The sequence below is a fragment of the Scylla paramamosain genome, chromosome 5 (genome assembly GCF_035594125.1).
Source record: "Scylla paramamosain isolate STU-SP2022 chromosome 5, ASM3559412v1, whole genome shotgun sequence".
Taxonomy (NCBI): Eukaryota; Metazoa; Arthropoda; class Malacostraca; order Decapoda; family Portunidae; genus Scylla; species Scylla paramamosain.
Window position 1 is genome coordinate 28314615 of NC_087155.1, and position 22203 is coordinate 28336817.

General features: G+C 36.7%; 1 protein-coding gene across 1 annotated transcript in view; it reads right to left on the reverse strand.

Moving 5' to 3' along the window:
* Nucleotides 1-2461: 2461 nt before the first annotated feature.
* LOC135100783 (cadherin-87A-like) overlaps nt 2462-22203 on the reverse strand; it is a 69748-nt gene continuing 50006 nt past the window's right edge. Inside the window, exons 18-39 of the mRNA XM_064004101.1 lie at nt 21846-22007; nt 20951-21073; nt 20655-20826; nt 20120-20292; nt 19658-19811; nt 18600-18754; nt 18084-18270; nt 16682-16792; nt 16220-16329; nt 14580-14777; nt 13869-14040; nt 13165-13479; nt 12857-12976; nt 12213-12382; nt 11792-11893; nt 11204-11277; nt 10615-10747; nt 10281-10405; nt 9790-9891; nt 8927-9086; nt 7413-7631; nt 2462-6603 (exon numbers count right to left, since the gene is read on the reverse strand). Coding sequence (XP_063860171.1) covers nt 6436-6603; nt 7413-7631; nt 8927-9086; nt 9790-9891; nt 10281-10405; nt 10615-10747; nt 11204-11277; nt 11792-11893; nt 12213-12382; nt 12857-12976; nt 13165-13479; nt 13869-14040; nt 14580-14777; nt 16220-16329; nt 16682-16792; nt 18084-18270; nt 18600-18754; nt 19658-19811; nt 20120-20292; nt 20655-20826; nt 20951-21073; nt 21846-22007 — 3405 coding nt within the window. The 3' untranslated portion in view covers nt 2462-6435. The remainder of the gene's footprint in view (nt 6604-7412; nt 7632-8926; nt 9087-9789; nt 9892-10280; nt 10406-10614; nt 10748-11203; nt 11278-11791; nt 11894-12212; nt 12383-12856; nt 12977-13164; nt 13480-13868; nt 14041-14579; nt 14778-16219; nt 16330-16681; nt 16793-18083; nt 18271-18599; nt 18755-19657; nt 19812-20119; nt 20293-20654; nt 20827-20950; nt 21074-21845; nt 22008-22203) is intronic.

Sequence of the window (22203 nt, forward strand, 5' to 3'; positions counted from 1 at the left end):
GGGACACTTCTGGAGGGAACGGGCCATCAGAAAGATAGAATAGATAAATGGGTATGTATTCACAAATAAATATATATTTGAGTTCTGCCATCAGTACTGTATCTCATGATGCTTACCAGAAAACTTTATTTAGTGTATGAAGTAAACAGTGATAGATAATATATAGATATCTATCATCACAAGTCTCATTGCCATGGCAACTCCTTCATGAAATAGGTCCTAGTGCAGTCATCCAAACTTTTTGCTCTCATTCTTTCTTGCTTTTGTGTACTTACTCTTAATGTGGCTGTGGCCGTTTCATACAAGGGGTATGTCTTTCAAGGTGTATTGTCTAGTAAAATGTAAAAATACTTAAGTTCAGGAAATGTACAAGGACTTTATTTTATACTACTATCATCTGTCCATTAAGTGTCATGTCACGCACATTCTTCTCAGTTTTGTTGATCATGTGCAACAATGTATTCTGTTCATCTTTCAGAGCAAACAGAGTGAAGTGATGAGCTTTCTGACTGACAGTTGGCTGTTTTTTAATAAACCAAGCTGTTAGTGTTCTCTCCAAACTACATCTCTTTAATGTATTTCTTTCCATAATGCCATTCACTAACTTCTAGTATTGAATTTGTGGCTTCTGCTTCCAATTACAGAGCAGCAACAGGAAGGAGAGCTTGAGTGTCCTCTGTTTTGGTAGTGGTTATTTGTTAGCTGGTCAACTAAGTGAAAAAAATGACTGCCTATTATGGGGTTATTTATGGGGCCTATTATGGGGTTATGGGGTTCATTAGGGAATTGATCATTTGGCATAGCAGGTGGATCATCTTTGTGGCTAAAGTGAATTTCATACACAAACAAATCTTAAGGTCCTAACTGGGATATTTTATTAACTATAGTCAGTGCCAAAGATGACAACAATTACATTATGTGATTGTGGAGTCAAGAGATCATGACATCATAAAAAATTTTAGAGACACATCACCAAGAATACAGGTTTTTTTTTTCTTTCCATTCCTTTGCTGTTAAACAAGAACTACATTTTCTCTTTTCCTTATATTCAAGGTTCACTGAGCAACCTATTTTCCTTGTCAAGGCCTCACTCTGCTCTGTGTTAGATGTCTTGCCACCATCTTTGAACCTCTCTATCCACTGGAAAACAGTTCTCTCAGAAACTCTAGTAATACTAATTGTTTCTTTGACTTTTTTTGTTCCTCGGCACAAAACAACCACAGATGCCATTGACGATATGGAAAGACATTCAACAGGAATGTGCACACAAAGAACATGTCACACAACTATCAGATTTATGCTAAAAACATTAGTGTGATATATTATCAGTGTCCTGCTTTCTCATGCAACCTGATGAAACTAGTTGAATGGCATACAGACAATGACACCAACTGAGGATTTTGTCATTTTTTTGGGTACTGACTGTATACTTCTCTACACTAGCTACAGCATTAGAGATAAAATTTAAGGGGAATCACAGAAATATTCCCAAAGACTTAGCTCATGCCTGTAGGATTGTAGTTAGCTGATGTGATGGATATAAGTAATGAACCATTCAGGCTCTTATGGCTAGACATATCCTAGGTTGAGAGATAAGCTGTTAGCATTTCTGGTTCTGATCATCAGTCATGAATGCCAGTAATATTGGCAACAAGCTCAAAATGCAACATGTTTGATGGAATGGAGTAATATGTGATTATTGTAGTGTAACATGGACCATTAATCTAACAATATTACTGTATTGTATTTGCTTACTGAATGATTGTTGTTGTCAGTACAAAATGTAAAGTGATTTAACCCATGTACTTCTGCTTCAAATTGTGACTTCCCTCTTTTACTCTGATTTTAATTTCTGCTTGAGAACAAACATGGCTTGCACCTTTCTAAGTTCTGTGATATCAAGTATTTCAAGAGAGTAGCTAATTAACTGGGACAAATACTCTACAGAAGTCATAGTAAAAAACTAAACCTTGACAAGTAGTAACATGTGGATTGCTGAAAATGTGATTTCAATTTTTTTTTTTTTTTGTGAAATATTCCAGATGATGAAATACTACAGATAGCTAAGGTATACATACGCACCAGAGAATTCTTTGCAGCTTGAATATAGAGTATCCCTTTATTTGTACTCTCATTTCAGGTTCTGGTTTCAGAGTGGAGTACCATCCACACATTTGTATTGCATACCGTACGCTGCTCATTAGTTGAGTGGTGATGTCCTTGCCTGTCACTGGCAGTTTACAAAGGTTTTCATTAATAAAGGAGCAGATACTGTCCTTGAGGAAGAGGATAGTATGCGTCTTCCTCATATCAGGCTATACGAGCTCGTAAGACTAAGTGAACTGGACCTTTCCTTAACATAAGAAAACCGCTTTGTTTTTCTAATGTTACCTGCTTCAGACTTCCATGTCCTGTGCAAATTTTCATCAACCTTGATTAGGGAGCAAATCAGACAAAAAAAAAAAGATTTCATTTTATTCTTAATTACAACCTTTAAAAAATATATAATATTTTGGATAATTTGGTGCTCTGACAAAATAAGCCTAAATATTTTGTTAAATAGTAATGAGGGAGTACATTGCATTTCATTGTAGAAAACTGTGCCTCCATCTGTAAATCAGTGGCAGTGTCTGAACTGTTGTAGTCCAGAATCAACAATTTATTTTTTGTGCAGCTATTGCATGAATTTTGTTTCTAGCACCATACACATAGAAAAAAAAATCACATGAAAACTATGTACAAATTACATAGTAAAAAACATTCACTATGTAATAATCCATTTGATGCATTATGTTCATCAATCAACCATAAAATTAACTAAGATACTATAATACAACGGGAAGCAAATCTCAACACAGTGTTACAAACAAGTTGTTACATACTAATGATAATGATATATACATAGTGAGTGTGACAGATACTGTGCCATCATGCTTGTCTGTTTCCTCAATCCTGACATACTTGCTTGATCAAGAGAAGACTTGGAAACTATTGACTAATGGATAGTATTTGGTGACACTGTTGTGGACCCTCTCAATCCAATATTTTCTGTAGTTCACTTTATATTATTTAATAACTAATCTATGTTTTTACCATTGGACATCAAAGTGTGGATGACTATATTAGTAGAATTTCATCATGACAAATTAAATGCAATACAAAAATATATTTTTTTAATATAAATTACTGTAAAAGTTATGCGTTTCAAAGTTATCTCTTCCATTTACGTGCGGTCATGCATAACTATTTTTTATGTACATTAGTGAAAATATTTACATTGTATTATATGCTCAGAGAAAAAAAATAGCATAGAAAGCTAGGTCAGGAAGTTTGGAAAAGTCTGCCTCATGCTCTCATTCAATGAAAAATTGTAAATAGGCAAGTGTGATGGAAACACTTTTAGGAATATTTACTCTACTTGTGTTAGGTGACATAATTTTGTCTGGAGTTGATATAAAAAGTTGCCTTGCAGGTTTGGTCATAAGAAAAGGAAATCTTATAAAAACAGTTATAGGTGGTGTGGTAGGGATGCGACTCCTGAAAACCGACAGTATGAATAAAAAGGCGTGTTCATCTTGTCTTGTAGTTCGTCACATTTGTGTAAAATGGGTGGAATGATGTGAAGTGTGGTTTTAATAGAAGAATGAAAGCAGGAGGGAGAGATGTTTATGGCTAAGGACCTAGAATGTTCCAAGAAAAAAGTCAAAACACGAAATAGAGAGAGACTGAAATCCATATATGGAAATGTTAAGTGACTACAGTCAGATGGTTTTCAGAGTGAAACAAGATAAATTGAAATAAATTTTCAAGAGGATGAGAACATCAAGCAGTTTTAGTTGCATCAGCTGTTTTCTATGTTGTGATAGGAAATGAAAAGTATTTATAAAAATTTTAGTTACTGATAGAGCTGGTATTATTGTATTTACAAAATGTACATGACAAATGTCTTGAATGAACGTTTAAGAATTGTTACAAAATGATGGACAAGTGACTGTATATAAGTTAAGTTTAGCATTGCTGAAACACTTCCATCTGTTCTACGTAAATGAGACACTCCTGCCTTTTGCAAAAGTTGCTGAATTATTTAAAATCTTTCATGTAAATTATAAAAGGATTGATTTACAGAGCAGATAATTTTTAAGACTAGGCATGATGAAAATTGCAAGATCAGCTAATTTGTAGTTTGATACAGACGTGATTCAAAGGTATTAGTAATGTGGCTACTTACGTTTTTGCTTCAGGGTGCCTAATTAAACAGTAATGAAATAGAAGAGGAGGTTGGATAACCAGCAGTAAATAAGAATTTCTTCACATCAGGCCTTGCTTGAATACAGGTGTGGACAATCAGTGTGTAATGGAGTATTACAGGTGTACGGCTACAATTTGCCATCCACGTTTTGTTTATTTATTAATTTATTTTTGGATAAAACTAAGATAAGAAATCAGCATTATATTGTTAGACCTGGTTCTCTTATACAAAAGACCTGGTTCTCTTATACCAAAGTAATGAGAAGTGTAAGGCACAACCTGCAGGTGAGTAGGTCAGCCTCATCTACATCCCATTTAAGATGTGAGAGAACAATAAATAGTACAGAGGTGAAGAGTATTTGAATGAAGTGGTTGAAACAGATGTGCAAAGCAAGTGACTAATTGATAAACTGTGGCATTCAAGAAATGTTACTCTTAAGCCTCTGCATGTTATAAACTGCAATAGTTGATATTTTTTAACAAATGACGAGTGACTATTGGCTGGACGTCCATTTCAACCAACATACAATTTATTTAAATAATTGTTTGCCTTGGGCTCTCATCAGTCTTACATGAGGATTAGATTGGGGTGATCTACTTGCAAGTAGGCAATTACATCTTACAAATACACGTAGCTTAAACCAAGTTTCACAATGTAGTGCTCAGTTTAAAAAGTGACTACATTACACACTGACCATCTCTACAACCATACTCAAACAATGCCCAGTATATGGGTGAGTTGTTAGATATGAAACATCATTAAATTTTCATGAGGTTTTCTGAGAATAAACAGCCAGTGCATCACACTGTAAACTTGACTGATTGTCACTGTATGGCTTAATACCTCTAAAACACAGGAGTGGGAAGGCCTATCTGGCAGTGAACTTGGTATAAATGGCATATCATAAGGAGTTTCAGAATCATCAGTGTTTTTTTGTTTTCACTAAGTAACTTATTACAATCTTCCCTTGGTTTATATGTTTTGTACTTCATTACAGTATAGTCTAATCACTCATGGGAACAACTGTATGAACCTATGCAGTTTGTAATCTGAGCACTGACAAACAACTGCCATACGTTCTGTCTCAGATTTTTCTTCTTGAACACTTATTGCACTGACATCTTATAATATTTCATAGAAACATTACAAAGGTAATAATCATCATAGAGTTCAAGGCTGTTGTGATGATTGAAGAATCAATCAATAATGAATGCAGCACTGACATTGCTGTTGAGTACTTTAGAGTTAGGTAGCATTATTGTCATAAATCCACCACAAGGGAACGCACTACCTCCTCAAAGTTTTTGTGGCATTATTATTCCTGTAAAAGTTATCAATATAATACAATTTAACAAAACATAACTGAGGAGGTGGTATATACCATCATGGTGAATGTATGGTGGTACATAATGCTGCTTATTTAACCTTCATGTACTTATGGCAATGTCAGCACTGCATTCATTTATAAACTTGATTATAATTGTGACATTATAAAGAGGAAATAAAAATCACTGAGATGGAACATAAGGCAGTAGCCAATCAGTGTTCAGCTTACAAACTTCCTAGGATCACACAGCTCCCAAGGTTCATCTTGAACCTTAGTAACAAGACTTAGTAGCAAGTACATATACACAGACCAGGAAGATTGTCATTCTGTAGTGGAATATCTGGTATCAGTTTCTAAAACTTTGTTTATGGGAAAAGTTTTTTTCCTGTTCTTGCATGCACAATTTTCTCATCCTCCTTTCACACATTCCACATACTCTTAACATTCTGTCCTTTCACTTTCATCCTGTGGCACTCACAGAGCCTTGATCAAGTGTAGATCCAAGAGAGAGATGATGCGTAACATTAGTGCTCTCTTTTGGGTTTGCACTTGAGCAAGCAAGGAAGTGCTTAGATAGGGAGAGGTGCAGGCTCTTCTACCAAGGAGGATGTTCCTGAAGGATTTGGTATCAGAAATAGATTTCTTTCATTCTACACCTAAGTTTCACTGGCCTATATTTACAATTATTTCATCATGTGCATTCAAAGACCTAACATTTATGTAAGAGGTAACTAGATGACAGCAACTATCTTGCAATTCACTGTGTGATTTTTCTTCTTTTTGTGATTCATTCAACAGAAGCACAACAGATTTGGCCTAAGGAGTTTACATCACATAACAAATTAGTGGTGTACTGCATTTAAATTAACTCTGCAACGAGTACTGGTTCTCCCTGGGCATTGTAGGCAAGATTACGGGAACCTGGGAGAGTAGAGGAAGGCTCATCTGGCAATGGTCGGTTAGCCAGGTCTGAAGGCTGGAAGGTGGACCCAGTGAATGATGTTCTCAACTCATGGTAATCACCATTCTGAGAATAAAACATTGTATTATTATTATTTATTCAACTAGACAACTTTCTCAGCCTTTATCCCCCTTAAAAATATATGGATAAACCTATCATTCTTTTTTTATTTCATTTAAGGCATGTCATGCATACAAACTACACCTTCACCCCTTTTTTGCATGAAAAGTAGTAGTTATAGCAATCAGATGACTGCCATCCGTCCAAAAGACAACTGGACTTGCCATTTGGGCCTTTCAACTATTACATTCCAACTCAAGCACTCCACACTCACCAAGGCTACATTTACATTATGTGATTATTAATATTAGCCTCAGTCACAGCTTTATCACATACTAGGCAAACCTATTTTGATGATGTACCAGTGCCACCTAGAGTTTAGCAAGATATCCATAGGAGAAATGTAAAGGAGGGTAAGCAGCTGCCATGATCCTAACCTGAGAACACATCATAGCATACATAAAAGTCACTCTTGATAACTGCCACTAGTTTTAGTGAAGGGAAAATGAAATGCATCCAGATTGGAGGATAGGAAATTAAATATATCCAGAGAGAGAGAGAGAGAGAGAGAGAGAACCAATGTTAAGAAGTGAAAAGAGGGCATGAAATTCCGACTTTTAAATATACACAGGCAAAATGTTAAATTAATGCTACATGAGTGAATCCAATCAATAACAATTACTTATACTAAGAAAAAAAATAAATAAATAAAAAAAAAATACAATAAAATACTATTACTACTACTACTAATAATAATAAACAAATAAAATAAAATAAACAAATAAATAAATTAATTAATTAAAAAAATCACTAACCTGATGTAAAGGAGATCGAGGTGTCTCTACACCTGGGACACGAGGACCCTGAGCAGAGGCTGGTCGGTGAAGATGGTCAAGGGTGGCATAATCATTGCTCTCGCCTGGATCTTCCCCAAGAGTGAGTGTGCCTCGCTGCAAACTTCTGAGCTGCAGGGAGCGCAGTGTGCCACCATGGGACTTCTGGATGGTGGCATACGTGTTGCTCTGAGCATCAACCTGTTAAAAAGAATGAAATGCTTTAGTGGTATATAACTACAGTGTTTTAGTGATGCTTTGTTCTTACTTTGTAGTATTCCCATCACAATAATAAAGGGTGTAACACAAGTTTCCGTGGATATTGCCAGAGGTGAAAGTACAGGTTATTCTAAATGGAGAACGTTCTATATGCACATATGCAGTTTGAGGTGTTGTTTAGCCATGACATGAAATTCAAGTGTGGCCTGGCAACAGATACAACACCTAGGACAGGTGGGTATCCATGGTGACAATCTGAAATTGTGAATAATTCAGTCATTGATTACAACAATGGACTAATGCCAATTACTGATAAACATTACACAATGATACTATGGATATAAAAAATGACAAATAAATTAATAGGCTGAGTGGCAGCATGCACTGCATGGGCAGGGAGTGAGAAGTGAGGCTAGCAGCAAATCAGCTGATTGCTGGTCAGATCACAGTTTCCTTCCGAGACAGTGACAGAGAATACATTGATTGTATTGCATAACTTAAAAGTAATGTGGAGTATGTGGAAAGGGTGTTTCTCTGCCATGGTTACTTGCCCAGTCTGGCTGTTGTATCTGTCACCAGGCCACACTTGAATTTCAGGCCATGGGTAAACGACACTCAAAATGCATATGTGCATAGAACATTTTCAACTTAAAATAACCTGTACTTTCACCTCTGTCAATATCTGCAAAAGCATTACACCCTGTATAAGTATTATTTATACTTTTATCATCTGGCTAACCAGTGCTATCTATTCTTTTATTGCAATGTGTGGCATTTTATACATTTTAGGGTACATCTGCACGGTCAAACACTGTCTGTTGGACAAACAGTTACCATATCAGAAGGTGAAGCAGGATGATGTCATAAGCATTGAAATGAGGGAAGTTGATATGGCAACAAACAGTGGTACCAGATGTACACCATGGTGTTCATCATTTGCCTGGCAATGTCATACTTGTACACCTCTGTCCTGCCAAAGTGTCTGAGGTTCCAAAACCACGAACATTGGCAGTGTCTGTTAAACCCCTTGGTATTTGCTGCTGTCATCAGCACTCCTTTCCCTTTCTCTTTGTTAAATGACAACAGTGGGTGTTCAACGGAAAATGTTCAACCATGAGGATGGACCCTTACAACCTTATCTCTAATAATGAACACATGTCAGTAGTGATGAGTAGGAAAAAAATTATAGATTAAAAAATAAAATATACCATTAGTGAAAAGAGAGATGAGTAACCAGCAAGGTTAGTACACAATAAAGATATGAATTGCTGAATTACCTGTGACAAGTCTATACTGGTCCTTCTCTCAGGACTCCACTCTGCATCTACGGTCACACTGGGTCCCTGTGATGTATTGGGTGGGACGTTGACTTGTGATGCATCAAACTCACTCATCACTTGCATTGTGAGCTCCTGTTCTTCATACATCTTGAGCTTTCTGGAATAATAAAGCAACACTAAATGCAAAGTCCATCAATCTTAATCGCTAAGTTTTCAAGGCATGGTTCCATACAATGGTTTCATACAATAAAGCTTAATAAAGACTTCATATGAAGTCTACTTCTGTACTACATGTACCAGGCTGATGCTTCCATAAGGAGTAGCCAAAATAGTGTGCCTACTACACACTAATCCACCTGCCCATTCACACATGCATTGCCTATGTTCACATCAAATGATGCACTTAGCACATTCCTGTTCCTGAAGACTAAATTCATAACCATCTTAACTAGTATTTATAAAAAAAAAATAAAAAATCTGAATAAAACATCAAAATCTACAATATTACTTGTAAACACTTGAAAGTGCAGCCACTACACTTGAAGTACTAAAACTAACATATTCCTTTCACTAGTATAATTTGCTACAATGCTTTTATATTCTTCCTTGTTGCTATAACCGAAGAGGAGTTTACTATTAAAGAGTATAGAGAAACTAAATTTCATAATTTTTTCACAATTTAGCAATCCTATGAACATAGATTTCTTTTCAACCCTTCTTTACAGCCTATACACCAGCCTTCAATGTACAAATGAGGAGGGAGGGTGGGAATTTGGATTGAAGTGGAATCCATATGTGAACCAAATAGTACCACATAATTTCTTTTTCCAATTTTTGCAAAATATTTTAAAAATACTCACTGGTCCACCCAAAGGGGATTTTCTGTGGTGTTTAGTCCCAAGTCCTCATCAATATTGCGCTTGATCAAGTGTTCTGTTGATCTGCCTGAAGGTGTCATCACCCTGCATGAAAACAAAGGACTGATTAGATGCATGAATGAACTCTGAAACAGTTACTCTTATTGCAACAATTATTTAGTTTTCTTTTGTCAAATTAAATTGTGAAAATTTTGTAATTTATTACAAATCATCATACTAAGATTCATGTTAATCTTGGAGTCAAAATTTAACATCATGAGAGTAGAGACCTTTTTTTAAACATCTACAAAAGGAGTCCTTTAATACATTCATCAAAAGATGCTAAAAATAGTGACTGATTTTTTAAAGCTCACTGGTACTGAAAATATACCTTTACTTGAAATGCACTGTATGTATAAGTATGCAAACTACAAAGAACACAAATTATATCCAAAAAAAGCACAACAGTACAAAGGGTAGATGTAATGACCCACCAGTGTCTGAGGCAGCAGCAGACTACCAGGAAGGAGATGAAGCCAATGAAGAGCACAATCATGAGGGCAATGAGGCCAGCCAGACGGGCATCCACCTCCTCTTCCACCTCCTCCACCGTAGCTGGCTGTTATGGATAAAGATATTCAAATGTATATTTTCTTTTGTGCAGCATGAAAACCATCTATAAAGTCCCTCAGCTTCACTATACATTTTATTTCATACATAAAAACACTGAAAAAAAGAAAAATAAATAAATAAATAAAAAATAAATAAAAAAAAACTTCCAAGTAAGTTTCTGTCCTTGTCTATAATGAAATTACAAGCTGTACTCACATAGATGTGCTTGATGGAAGCTGTGTGAGAGTTGTTGATGAGGGTGGAGTAACCGAGGTCAAGACGCTGCAGCACCATCGGCACTGGCATCACCTGGTCTGTCTGATTCACCAGATGAACCAACATGTCTGTCCTGGAAGGTACAGACAAGGGCCTTCAGTTACTAAAGTACACTGTGGTGTTGGAACTTGTGAAAAACAACTATGGTAATTAAATTACTTCTTTCCTGTAACAATTACTCAACAGTACTCTACAGTGGTTCTTCTTTGAAGCAAGTTCTCCCTTTACTCTACTTCATTCCCAAAATGAAGTATGATGTTTTAAAGACATAACAATGTAGATAATGTAGTACTGAATTTAAATCCCCCTTTTTACATTCACAGCTTTCTATGGCAATCCTACTAGAAGCTCTTGTTACACTTTTCCAACTCTTTCAGTTGGTACTTAAATTTCTCTTTTCTTCAAAAGGTATATCAATTTCAATTCTCATGAATTAATAATGATAATAATAAACTGTTAACTGTGATGAAGCTTGTAAATGTGAAGCTTTATAAACAGCAATCATTTTACAGCCAAAAAAATGCCTTACCTTTCCCGGTTGATGGTATTGTCAGGACTGACGTGGTAGCGTATTTCATCCACTACAGCTGTACCCTCAGCAACCTGCCCAAAGGCATCATTTAGTTTAAAGGTCTGACACGTGTAAATAAATGAAGAAATTGGCATATTAACTTAAATTAATAATCTTACTGAGTCTGAAATAGCAGTACATTTCATAATTCTGATAATTATCTATCTATATTGATAGCGCAAGTTTTCATGTGGGTTGGTCCTTTATTTCTCTGCTAAGTCCATAAATATGCCTGTGGTCTAATAAATAAGTTGCAGTTATGATGGCAGCAGTTTATGTACATTGTGATCATATAAAACTCTAAGTTCTTTGAGATAAAGGGTTGAGTGTCTACAGACAAGGCAAATCAGACAAAGAATGAGATCTTCAAGACAACAGACAAATATATATAGGTAAGGTAACCAATATATATATATATATATATATATATATATATATATATATATATATATATATATATATATATATATATATATATATATATATATATAATCACAATTGAGTCAGTGAACCACATGACAACAAAATAAAAAGCTAAATAATTACTTTAGAAAGTATAGCTGTGATGTCTTCCTGGTGCTGCATGACCTCCTCTGGTGGTTGAGCCAACACAACCCGCACCAAGTCCTCTCGCTCCCACACCCACACCTGCCAGCAATCCCCATTAACATTATGTTTGTCTGATACAACAGTATCTCCTAATTCTCTACACAACAACTTCAGGAATCAATGAGTTACACCAACATATTTTCAGAAGGTTAATTTTCTGTACCAATTTGAAAGATATCTATTCTTAAAGAGAATTTTGATGGATAAGCCATGGCACTTAGTTGAGGTAATTCATGTAATATTTATCTCCTGACTCTAATACTTCATTTCACAAAATCAATGTGCCTGTCTGAACTAAGACAAACATGAAAGTGAATCTCAATGTTTTTGTGTATATCACTTATAAGTTGAGACTCACGTTGACATCACAACTAGCAATGCGGTATGGTGGTGCTTCCTCCTTGGCCTGTATCTGAAGGAGGAAGCGATGGCGACGATACTGAGACATGAGGGAGGCTGTAGTCAGCTTGCCATCCTGGGAGATGTTGAATGGCGATGGAATAATTGAACCGATAGCCTTGGTGTCTCCTGCAGAAAATAGTAATGCTGTTTATTTAATGGATCTTCAGAATGTATCATAGGTATAGGACCCTCAAGGGAGTATCCAAATTTGTTATTAACTATTTTCAGGATGTATCAGAGGAAAGGGATCCTCAAGGGAGTATCCAAATGTTATTATCTATTCTAACTCATTAAAATCAATACACACACCTGAGCAAATCATGCATTTTATGAACAGATAACTTTTTTTTTGCATCTTCATTCATTTGGTATTCAGAATCAAAAGATGCTGGTGAGATGTGCCAGTTATGTGTCACATTTGGTTTTACTGTATTCTTAATCCCATCAAATAATTAACAAGCTCTTAAATTTTTTTCATATTTGGTGTACTCCAAGCAGCAAGTCATGGTGTACACACTTGTCTTACAGGTGGAATAAATAAATTAATCTTGGAAGGTCTTTTTAAAGTTAACCATAGCAGCAGCACCTCCTTTCACTCACCTGGCCGGAAGAGGTTGGAAGCTCTGATGGAATATGAGAGTGACCCGTTGATTCCTGCATCTCCGTCCACAGCACTCACCATCCTTACAAAGCGTTCTACCTCAGCTTTGTGCGATACACCTGATAGATAAGATTTTAAATTTTTATTATTCTACTATGGACAGAATTTTCTAATAACTTAACCTAGACACAGAAGAGGTTATAAATTTTATGTCCATAAAGCTCCTTTTTCAATCTACTATTTACAATTTATTTACAAAAATGTCAACATATTAATTAAACCCTGGAACTACAGCATACAAACTCACCAGCATAATAAACATTCTGAAGGAAGAGTGGTGGTGTGTCATTCTCATCCTCAACATTAATGGTGACAATGGCCTGAGTGGGATCCTCAGGATCATGCACAACCTCCTGCTCAGGGTCTATGATGAAGTTTGGATCATTTGTAGCTTTGATCACTAAGGTATAGGAGGCACGCTGCTCCCGATCCAGCACGACATTGGTGTATAGCTTCCCATGTAGCTTGTCTAGGTAGAAGCTTTCATGCGAGTTGCCCGACACCAAGTAATAAAAGATCTTGGCATTAATGCCATCATCAGGATCATGTGCTTGAAGCTGGCCTATGAGGGAAGAGGAGTAATGTGAGCAGTCTGTGGTGGCTTCTATCTAATTATTCAACTCTATATGACAAGAGCTGTCTACTAAGGAAGATACCAACTGGATATTGTTGTACAAAATACTTTGGATTCTTGAAATTAAGGTTAAATCACCTTAACCAAGACAAGTGATTAACAACGGAAAAGACAAAATTTATGCAGTAATCAAACAAAATGTCCAGTCTCAAAATATTTGTCAAATGAACATCAAAATGATTTTATCTAACAATCTTTTAAGGGAAGGAGAGCAAAAAGAACTGTGTAATGGTGAAATGAATGGACAAAATCAAGAGGAGATTCATGTTGTAGTTACCCTTTTAATAGTATTTAAAGGAACATGTGAGATTGCATACCAATTAGCGTGTGCTTTGCAGTGTTCTCTGTGATGCTAAAGCGGTAGGACTGGGGCAGGTTGTCTTTAGGGAACATAGGACGATTGTCATTCTGGTCCTTCACCACCACAGTGAGGAATCGCAGGGTCTCGTACGATATTGGTGATCCTTGATCCTTCGCCATCAACACAAGCTGGAAGGACAGATTTTGCTTTCATACATCAAGCCCTTGTTTACTGCCTCTTAATACAAATAAAAAGTAGTGCCAAATGCTTTAAACTTTAAAGTAACACAGAGTCCTTATAATATTTAAGGAAGACAATATAGATGATATCTCACAGATGAGTCAAAAGTACAGCTAATGTAGAAACTCATTTTCATGCTCCTCAGGCAGCAAGACAACACAACAGACTGAGTAGGTTTGTATTTCCAATGTAAAATAATATATTTAGTCTGTACATTGGCAGTGTGTGTGGCCAAGCTGTATCCCTCTTCTGCTACATAAATTTAATATCATATCCTAACAAAACAAAGTTCAATACATGATATGTACTAACATACTCCTAAATACAGAATTACACAATCCAGTGATCTTGTGTCCTAGAACATGAAAACCACCTAGTTAGTTTGCCCTTTATTGATGCAACACAACACACATTTTCTGCAACAAATTGTGCAATTAAAATAGTCAACCAACTGATCACAAAAAAGTATCCTTCTCTGCCAGCTTACCTCATACTTGCTCTGCTCCTCCCTGTCAAGGATGCGTTTGGTGGTGAGAAGGCCAGTGGTGGGGTTGAGGTGGAACTCAGGAGTGTCCTGCACGACCTGTTCACCAATACGCAGGTGGTAGCGGACCTCACCATTTGCTCCTGAGTCCTTGTCCTCAGCAAGGACAGTGATTACCTCCTGCACAGCTGAGTTCCAGTTCTAAAGGAAAGGAAATGTGATGCCATTTAATCAGATATAAAGCAACATTTCAATTCACTGTCAGTTGCTCTATAATGGTTAATTTCAATTTCTGGTTTCTTACTGAGTAAATAAACAAATTACCACATATTTCAGTGGATAAGACGATTTTTTTATAAGAAGACTAGCAAATTTCAGTCTGAATTTAGTGGTTTTAGCTGATATTGGTGGTATAAGACAACACCCAAACTACCAAATCATCTGTAGTGAAGTTTAGGTCAATGAGCATCAAACAACTGAGATGATATATCAGTACAATTAATAAAATACCTTACGTGTATTAGTGCAAAACTAAACCTAAAATAAAATTCCCGCCAGATGTTTTTGTACATTTTCATGAAAAAGGATGGATGGACGAAGATGGTGTAAAATTATATGCGGTACGATCAGTTTTCCTGAACACAAACAAACCATTGCCTTGCGCCGCCTGCGTGTGTCAGGCTGTTGGCTGTAATCTTCTCCTATATATCATCTTTTGATTAGATACACCAACATTCTTGATTTTTTTTCTCAGTATATGGACTTCATCCCTACGTAACATTGTAAGCTGGAGAGATTCACCTGCTCCCTAGTTTACTTTCCTTTGTTGCTTAGCTTGGGGTTCCATGCCTTGAAGACCTTTATATAGCTCCTTCAGCTTTGGAAAAAACTGCGGAATATTCACGCAGCCTCCTGCTTTGTCCATTCGTATATGATGCCAGCAGAGGTCTGTTACAGTTGTACTACATTCAATTTTGTTTACATGTTTCAACGGGAATATGTTTCAGCACATTTCCTTAAAATGAATTCCTATTTTACTATGTATAACTCCCCCAAAAGTCATAACAAAAGGTTGCTGTTTATTTACAATGGTATTTTGCATAAAATTTTAAGGTCATTGTTTTTGTATTTGACATATAGAGCAACCCACTTTTTTTTGTGTTTTTTTTAGGATGATTCCGGTGATGTATTATATGCTGAAATATATAGTATATTAGACATAATAGAATTAATGTATAAAACCTCATAAAAAAACAAAGGGGAGAAAATAGTGTGATAATGTAGGTACTATTTTTATTTGCAATCTTATAAAATCAGAAATAACGTTATAGGAACACTAAGGGAAGAAAGTTATAGATAGCCAATGATTAAACAAATATTTACTCATCAGCATATAGATTGCACGAGAGAAAAAAAGTTGGGGAAATGTAATGCATTACATGAATTACTCTGACATAAATAAGGCTATAAAATGGTTGACACTACCTATAGTAGAAGCAGTAAAAAGGGTTCTGATAAGATAAAATATCAATTAAGCTTCTTGTATTTATGATATTTCAAGTGTAAAATACTTCATACAAACTGAACCTTCACCACATACAAGTCTCCAGTTAAGATCTAAGCCTTGGTTTTCTTCCACTCACCTCTTGGACCATTACTGTAGTGTTGGGTAAGCCAGGGGAGATGAATTTGGGTTTGTGCTGGTTCTGAGGCAGGACTGTGATGTGCACAAGTGTTTGGTCACTGTATTCACCTGATGAATAGAGAGGTACATAAAGCAGTGTTCATATTACCAAACTGTATTTGCAAAGCATGTAGAATAAGTGAGTGGATTATTTTTTTTTTCAACGGCACATGTTTTTTCTTGAGTATACTCTTTCACTATTGGGACCTTTTAGAAAATACACTATGTTATATAGAGTAAATAAAACTACTATGTAACAGATAGGTCTAGATGTATAAATAAAAGATTTAATTTTAAATAGATGCTAAGTGACATCAGTCAACTTTAATCTACCTGTATATATGCTTACACATTGTCATCATCATTACTATATACATATCTAATCTATTAATCATGTGGAAAGGAAAAGGAGAAAACCTACCAGTGCCATTGACATCTCTGGCCACTATGGTCAGATTGTAGTTGCTTGGATTGGCCAGGAGTGGTCGGGCTGGGTAGAGAATCCCTGTTCTTGGGTCCAAGTAGAAGGCTCCTGTGAATCACAAGATCATCAGAAACCAAGAGTAGGATGATCACCACACTAAAAGATACATATCACTTTTGATTTAGAGTTTTCATCACTTCAATCCTTCTCGTTAGATTGCATAAGGTATAGTCACTAATTTCCAGAATAATGTTCTGCAACAATAAGACAGCACTGTCACTGGCATCTGAGTAGCAGCCTATGTGTTGTGCAGATCTGTAGTAGATGGCTTGCTATGAACATCTGTACCTGTGTTGATCACATTAGCAGAAGTTTGTCATGTGTTTATTGTGATTTGCAAATTGATGGGTTTTCATGAGCAATGCATGTTTGCACCATGCTCAGTCTTAAAACTTGAGAAAACTGCAGAATTGCTAATAACATCTATGTAAAAGATACTGAAGATGTCTATCTGAGATCAAGCTATGGGGTGTACACAAACTTTCAACTGATTTTTATGGCTTGAAAGGTGGTGGATATCAGTCACTGAAAAGTATCTTGGATTACTGTCAGCCAACAGTGGTGGAAAACACTGAGAAAGTTCACAAAGCTATTTCCCAGGATTGTCAGATTGACATATACTTGTATATGGGATTATTGGGATCAGTCTTGGACACAAAAAATGTGTCTTCTGCCAGCCTGAGATTTGAATCCAGGATCTCTCAGCTGTAAGACAAACAGGCTAAACCCTACACCATGAGGGCATTGTCATTCTTGATACCAAAAATATATATCAAAGCTATAAGCAGGAACAAGTCATTGGACTGATGACCATACCTGGGCGCAATAACCAGAAAATTTATCAACATAACAAATAAATTGATAACGATAACCTTATTGGTGATAACCAATAATTGATAACTGGTGATAAATCTATTGCCCAATAACCGATAATCGATAAATCCAAAATTCTGATACTAGTAATAACGATATTGATATTTTAAATAAGAAAGTTGATAAACCAAAATCTTTATTTTTATCTTTATCTTAGAAAAGTTAGAAAAAAAAAAATTCAAATTCAATGTTTATCCTGTCTCTTCACTAATGAAAAGTAATGTTTTAAGTAAAATAACTACATTTAATTTTGAGTTTAAAACTTCAACATGCTCATGTTCCAAAAAATAAAATTATTGATTATCACTAGTTTGGAACCAAAAGTATCAGTGATACCAATGAAATGATAAAATGGAAAAAATAATTATCGGATAATAACCCAATATCGTTATCGCATATCGTGTTATCGTGTATAAATTATCGCAATAATTTATAGTGATAACGCGCACCGATGCTGATGACAGACCTTGGTCATTTCCCTCAGTGATGGTGTACCAGACAAGAGCATTGAGTCCTTCATCCTTGTCATGGGCTGTGACCTGCACAATGGGTGCTGGTGGGTCCAGGGGAAGGTTTTCCACCACACTAGCTGAGTAGTAGTCTTGGCTGAACACTGGTGGATGGTCATTGGTGTCCGTGATAGCAATGTGAAGCTGAGGAAATAATGGTTAAGGGAGAATAATAGTGTGATGAACTATTATGTACTGAGTGAACCATAATGTAATGAACAACAAAAACATTAACTAGTTGTTAATGTACAATGCATTTGGAAAATAAAGCTTTTGGGATCTCATGATTAGATATTAATTCCATATAGCAATCAATTAAATTCAGGAATCAAGAGAGAGAGAGAGAGAGAGAGAGAGAGAGAGAGAGAGAGAGAGAGAGAGAGAGAGAGAGAGAGAGAGAGAGAGAGAGAGAGAGAGAGAGAGAGAGAGAGAATGATGGGAGGTATGGATAGAAAGGTTATTGATCAACCCACTGGAACAGAGGATTGGTGTCTGTGGTTCTCTGGTGCTTCATCCGTTGCCACAACACGCAGCACCACAGCAGCTAAAGTCTCCCGGTCCAGCAGTGCACCATTCTGCACCGTTACTAAACCATTGTCATCAATGGCAAAATGTTCATGATGATCACCTGTGGGAGAGTCAAATCATCCAGCTAATGATAGCAGACACTACCATATATGTATAACTGTACACTTCAATGATCTTTTAACTCAGAGCAAAACAACAGTTGTAGTTTGATAAATCCTATGATAGTTTATCAGCTAAACTGGTCATGAGATGGAGACAAAGAGGAACTTGTAAGAACATTGATACAAATATATGTAAGTGCTCTCATAAAAGTAAGGATGAGCAGGAACTTGAGTTCCAAATTTTCAATAAATGTGTGCACAGGTTTATTTTGAATTTCTTGTTCACTCCATAGATTAGTCTTGTGATTTTTAAATAAAACTTGTATGGGAGGCTTTGGTGCTAATTACAGTGTGTGTCCCAAACAATAGCCAAGTTCAGAGGATGGATCAAGGGCATAAAATCCAAGAGGTTGAGGATAAATGAACATAAATAAAAGGTTATGATTTTATGAAGATGATACCTCTGTAATAACTGAAGGTGCATGGCAGGTGCAAGCAATAAAGCAGTTTTGCACAGGGATAAGGATGATAAGACAGATGTGTACTATGTCACTATCCAACAGATCTATGAGGGGATGAAAGATCACAGATTATGAGCAGAAGTGATTGGGAGATTGTGTATTTGTCAGATGTTAAGAGAAGTGGGGGGAGACTGAGATGGTGTTGAGAGAAGACAGAGAGTACTCTGGGAAGAGCTACAAACCTGGGAGATAAACCTTAGAAAGTTCGGTATAAATAGCTGAAAGGGTACTCAAAAGATCTAAGACTATGGAAAGAGACTTAGAAGCTCTGCAGCTTGACAAGAAACAATTAAATGATCAAGACTGACACACATGCCAGTAAGTACAGAACATCAAAATTATGATAATGATAAGTACTGAAAAGCTAACAAGGACACAAACCTGCAAGTGAGTAGGTAACAACTCCAAACATCCCCTTATCTGCATCCACAGCTGTCACATTGATGATGGGTGTCCCTGCAGGTGAGTTCTCTGGCACCTCACCATCATAGATAGGTTTACCAAACACAGGTTCCTCATCATTGATGTTATTGAGCTGCAAAACAGTAATGTTACTGCTATCTGTTGGGATGATATTTCATGTTATTGGAAGTCTCAATTACCCAAGATATCAAGTGCATATAATATGCATGAACTGAATAGTCTTAAAAGAAACCCTTTGCTTGAACACCATTTTCACTATTTAGGTAAACTTTTATTAAGAAAATAAAAGTTACTGTGTAGGACATTGCCTGACAACATATTTCATGGAGAAAAATTTGTCCAAAAGGTAATATCAGACAAACATCTGCTATTTATTCTACAAAATATGATTCCTAAATGAAGCAACAGAACACACATCACCTGAACAACAACAGTGGCTGAGGCAGAGAGGGAGGGGACACCAGTGTCATGGGCCACCACCACAAAGCTTAACTCTGGTTGAGTCTCATAGTCCAGTCGTGCCTTGACAGTCACCACCCCTGTTGCATTGTCTAGGCCAAAGTGCTCTGATGGCTCACTCAGTGAGTACCCTCCTGTTAGATGATGGAATAAGGCAATTAAATAAATTAATAAAACAAACTATTAATTAATAGCTACATCATTTTAAGCAGCATAATCACTAGAGTTCAGAACCATGGTATCAATCCAACTTTCACTGATACATCTAAAGTAAATCTTACACAAACCAATGGAAGATTGGATGCTTACAAATCTAAATTCCCTCTTGAATTTTCATGTCAGAATACCAGGTCATCAGTGATTAAAGTACATGCCAGTCTGAGCCTTTTTGGAGTTCACACTAAGACCATTTTTATGTTAATATTAAAAACACACTGTCTATAAACCTATATTTGAGATTCAGTCTCCCCATCCTGCCCCTTATTTCTCTATTTACCTATGTTGGAGTCAACATCAGAGGCAGTAATGGTGGTGAGGAGAGATCCAAGAGGAAGCTCTTCTGCTACTTTCACAAGGAGGATTGGGCTGTCAGGGCTCCATGGAGGAGGAAAAATGGGTGGGAAGTCATTCACATCCACGATGGTGATGACGAGGCTCCCATGACCAACCTTAGCAATACGGGGACAACATACTCATCACTACCACTTATCACTTCAAGACACACACATGCACAATTTATGAACCATAGTCCTTAAAATATCAATACAAATGTGCATATACACACACACATACCTGGGGAGGTGTAGCAGACACATCTGTCACTGTCACAGCAAGAGTCACTTCTGTGGCCACTGTGCGGTCCAGTGACTTGGCCACTGTCACACTTCCTGTTGCTGGGTCCACACTGAACACCTCCTGTGCAGGAAGGGAATAATGTTACAAGACAAATGATGCTGCACTCCCTTATCAGTATAATATTCATTATCTTGATTGCCTATTCTGTTGATCCCCATCCAACTCAATAGTAAGGTTCCTTGATCCTGACGTGAATGGATAATTTCTTATGATATTAAGTTATATTCCAATAAACCCAACTTCTCTCTAATAAATCCACTAAGAATTGATAATTTCATGAGTCAAACCATTGTAAGCTGAAATCCAGTAATGGTGATTCATGAAACAACAAATTTCTCATGAGCAAAGTCTGATTTTTATCTGTTCATGCAACTGCATGCAAGTAAGGGAATGGCTGAATAGAGGGATGGAGGCTCTTCTGCTACAGTCATCCCCTTGGGAGATGCTCTGGGAGGGAGTCAGACATCATGGATACATGGACATGCAACTGTGAATTTTAAACATGGCCAATTTGTGTTGAGTCAACAGCACCTCCTTTACAGGTTTATCTATTTTATCAGATTACACAATTTTCTTTTGTTATAATCACACCTCTTCATCAGATCCTTTGATTTAAAAGTGCAAAACAATGAATTATCTATGCAGTACTCTCACACCTCCACAAAAAAGCAACAAAAGTGACTATCTGAATGCTTGGATTGACATTCATCTACACTCTGAAATACTTGAACAATTGTACTAATGAGAACAATACTGCATTATATACTATAAGGGAAAAGAAGAGTGAATCTATATGCATATGCATGCAAACACCCTGTCTTGAACTACTCACCATCAGTGCTTCTAGCTGAGGTCCCTCCACCAGGCGCCCATCACTATTTACTGCAGAAACTGGAGGCTCCACACCAAACACCAGAGAATCATTTCCTGCCACATCAGGATCTTGGGCAGCCAAGGTATAGAAGGTTGTCCCTACAGTCACATCCTCTGAGACCTGGCAGGAAAAAAAAGAGAGGCCAAGGAGGGAGGATGAAGACTAATTGTAGCAAAAGAACCTTGGTGACCAAGTCATTGATACCACTGATTTACCCTGGGTATTCTTGTAGGAAGAATTACAAATGAAAGAGGGATTATCTCTTCCAGTGTGTGAGAAGCATGGAGCAGTACTTGTGGGTAGGGATGGGGACAGG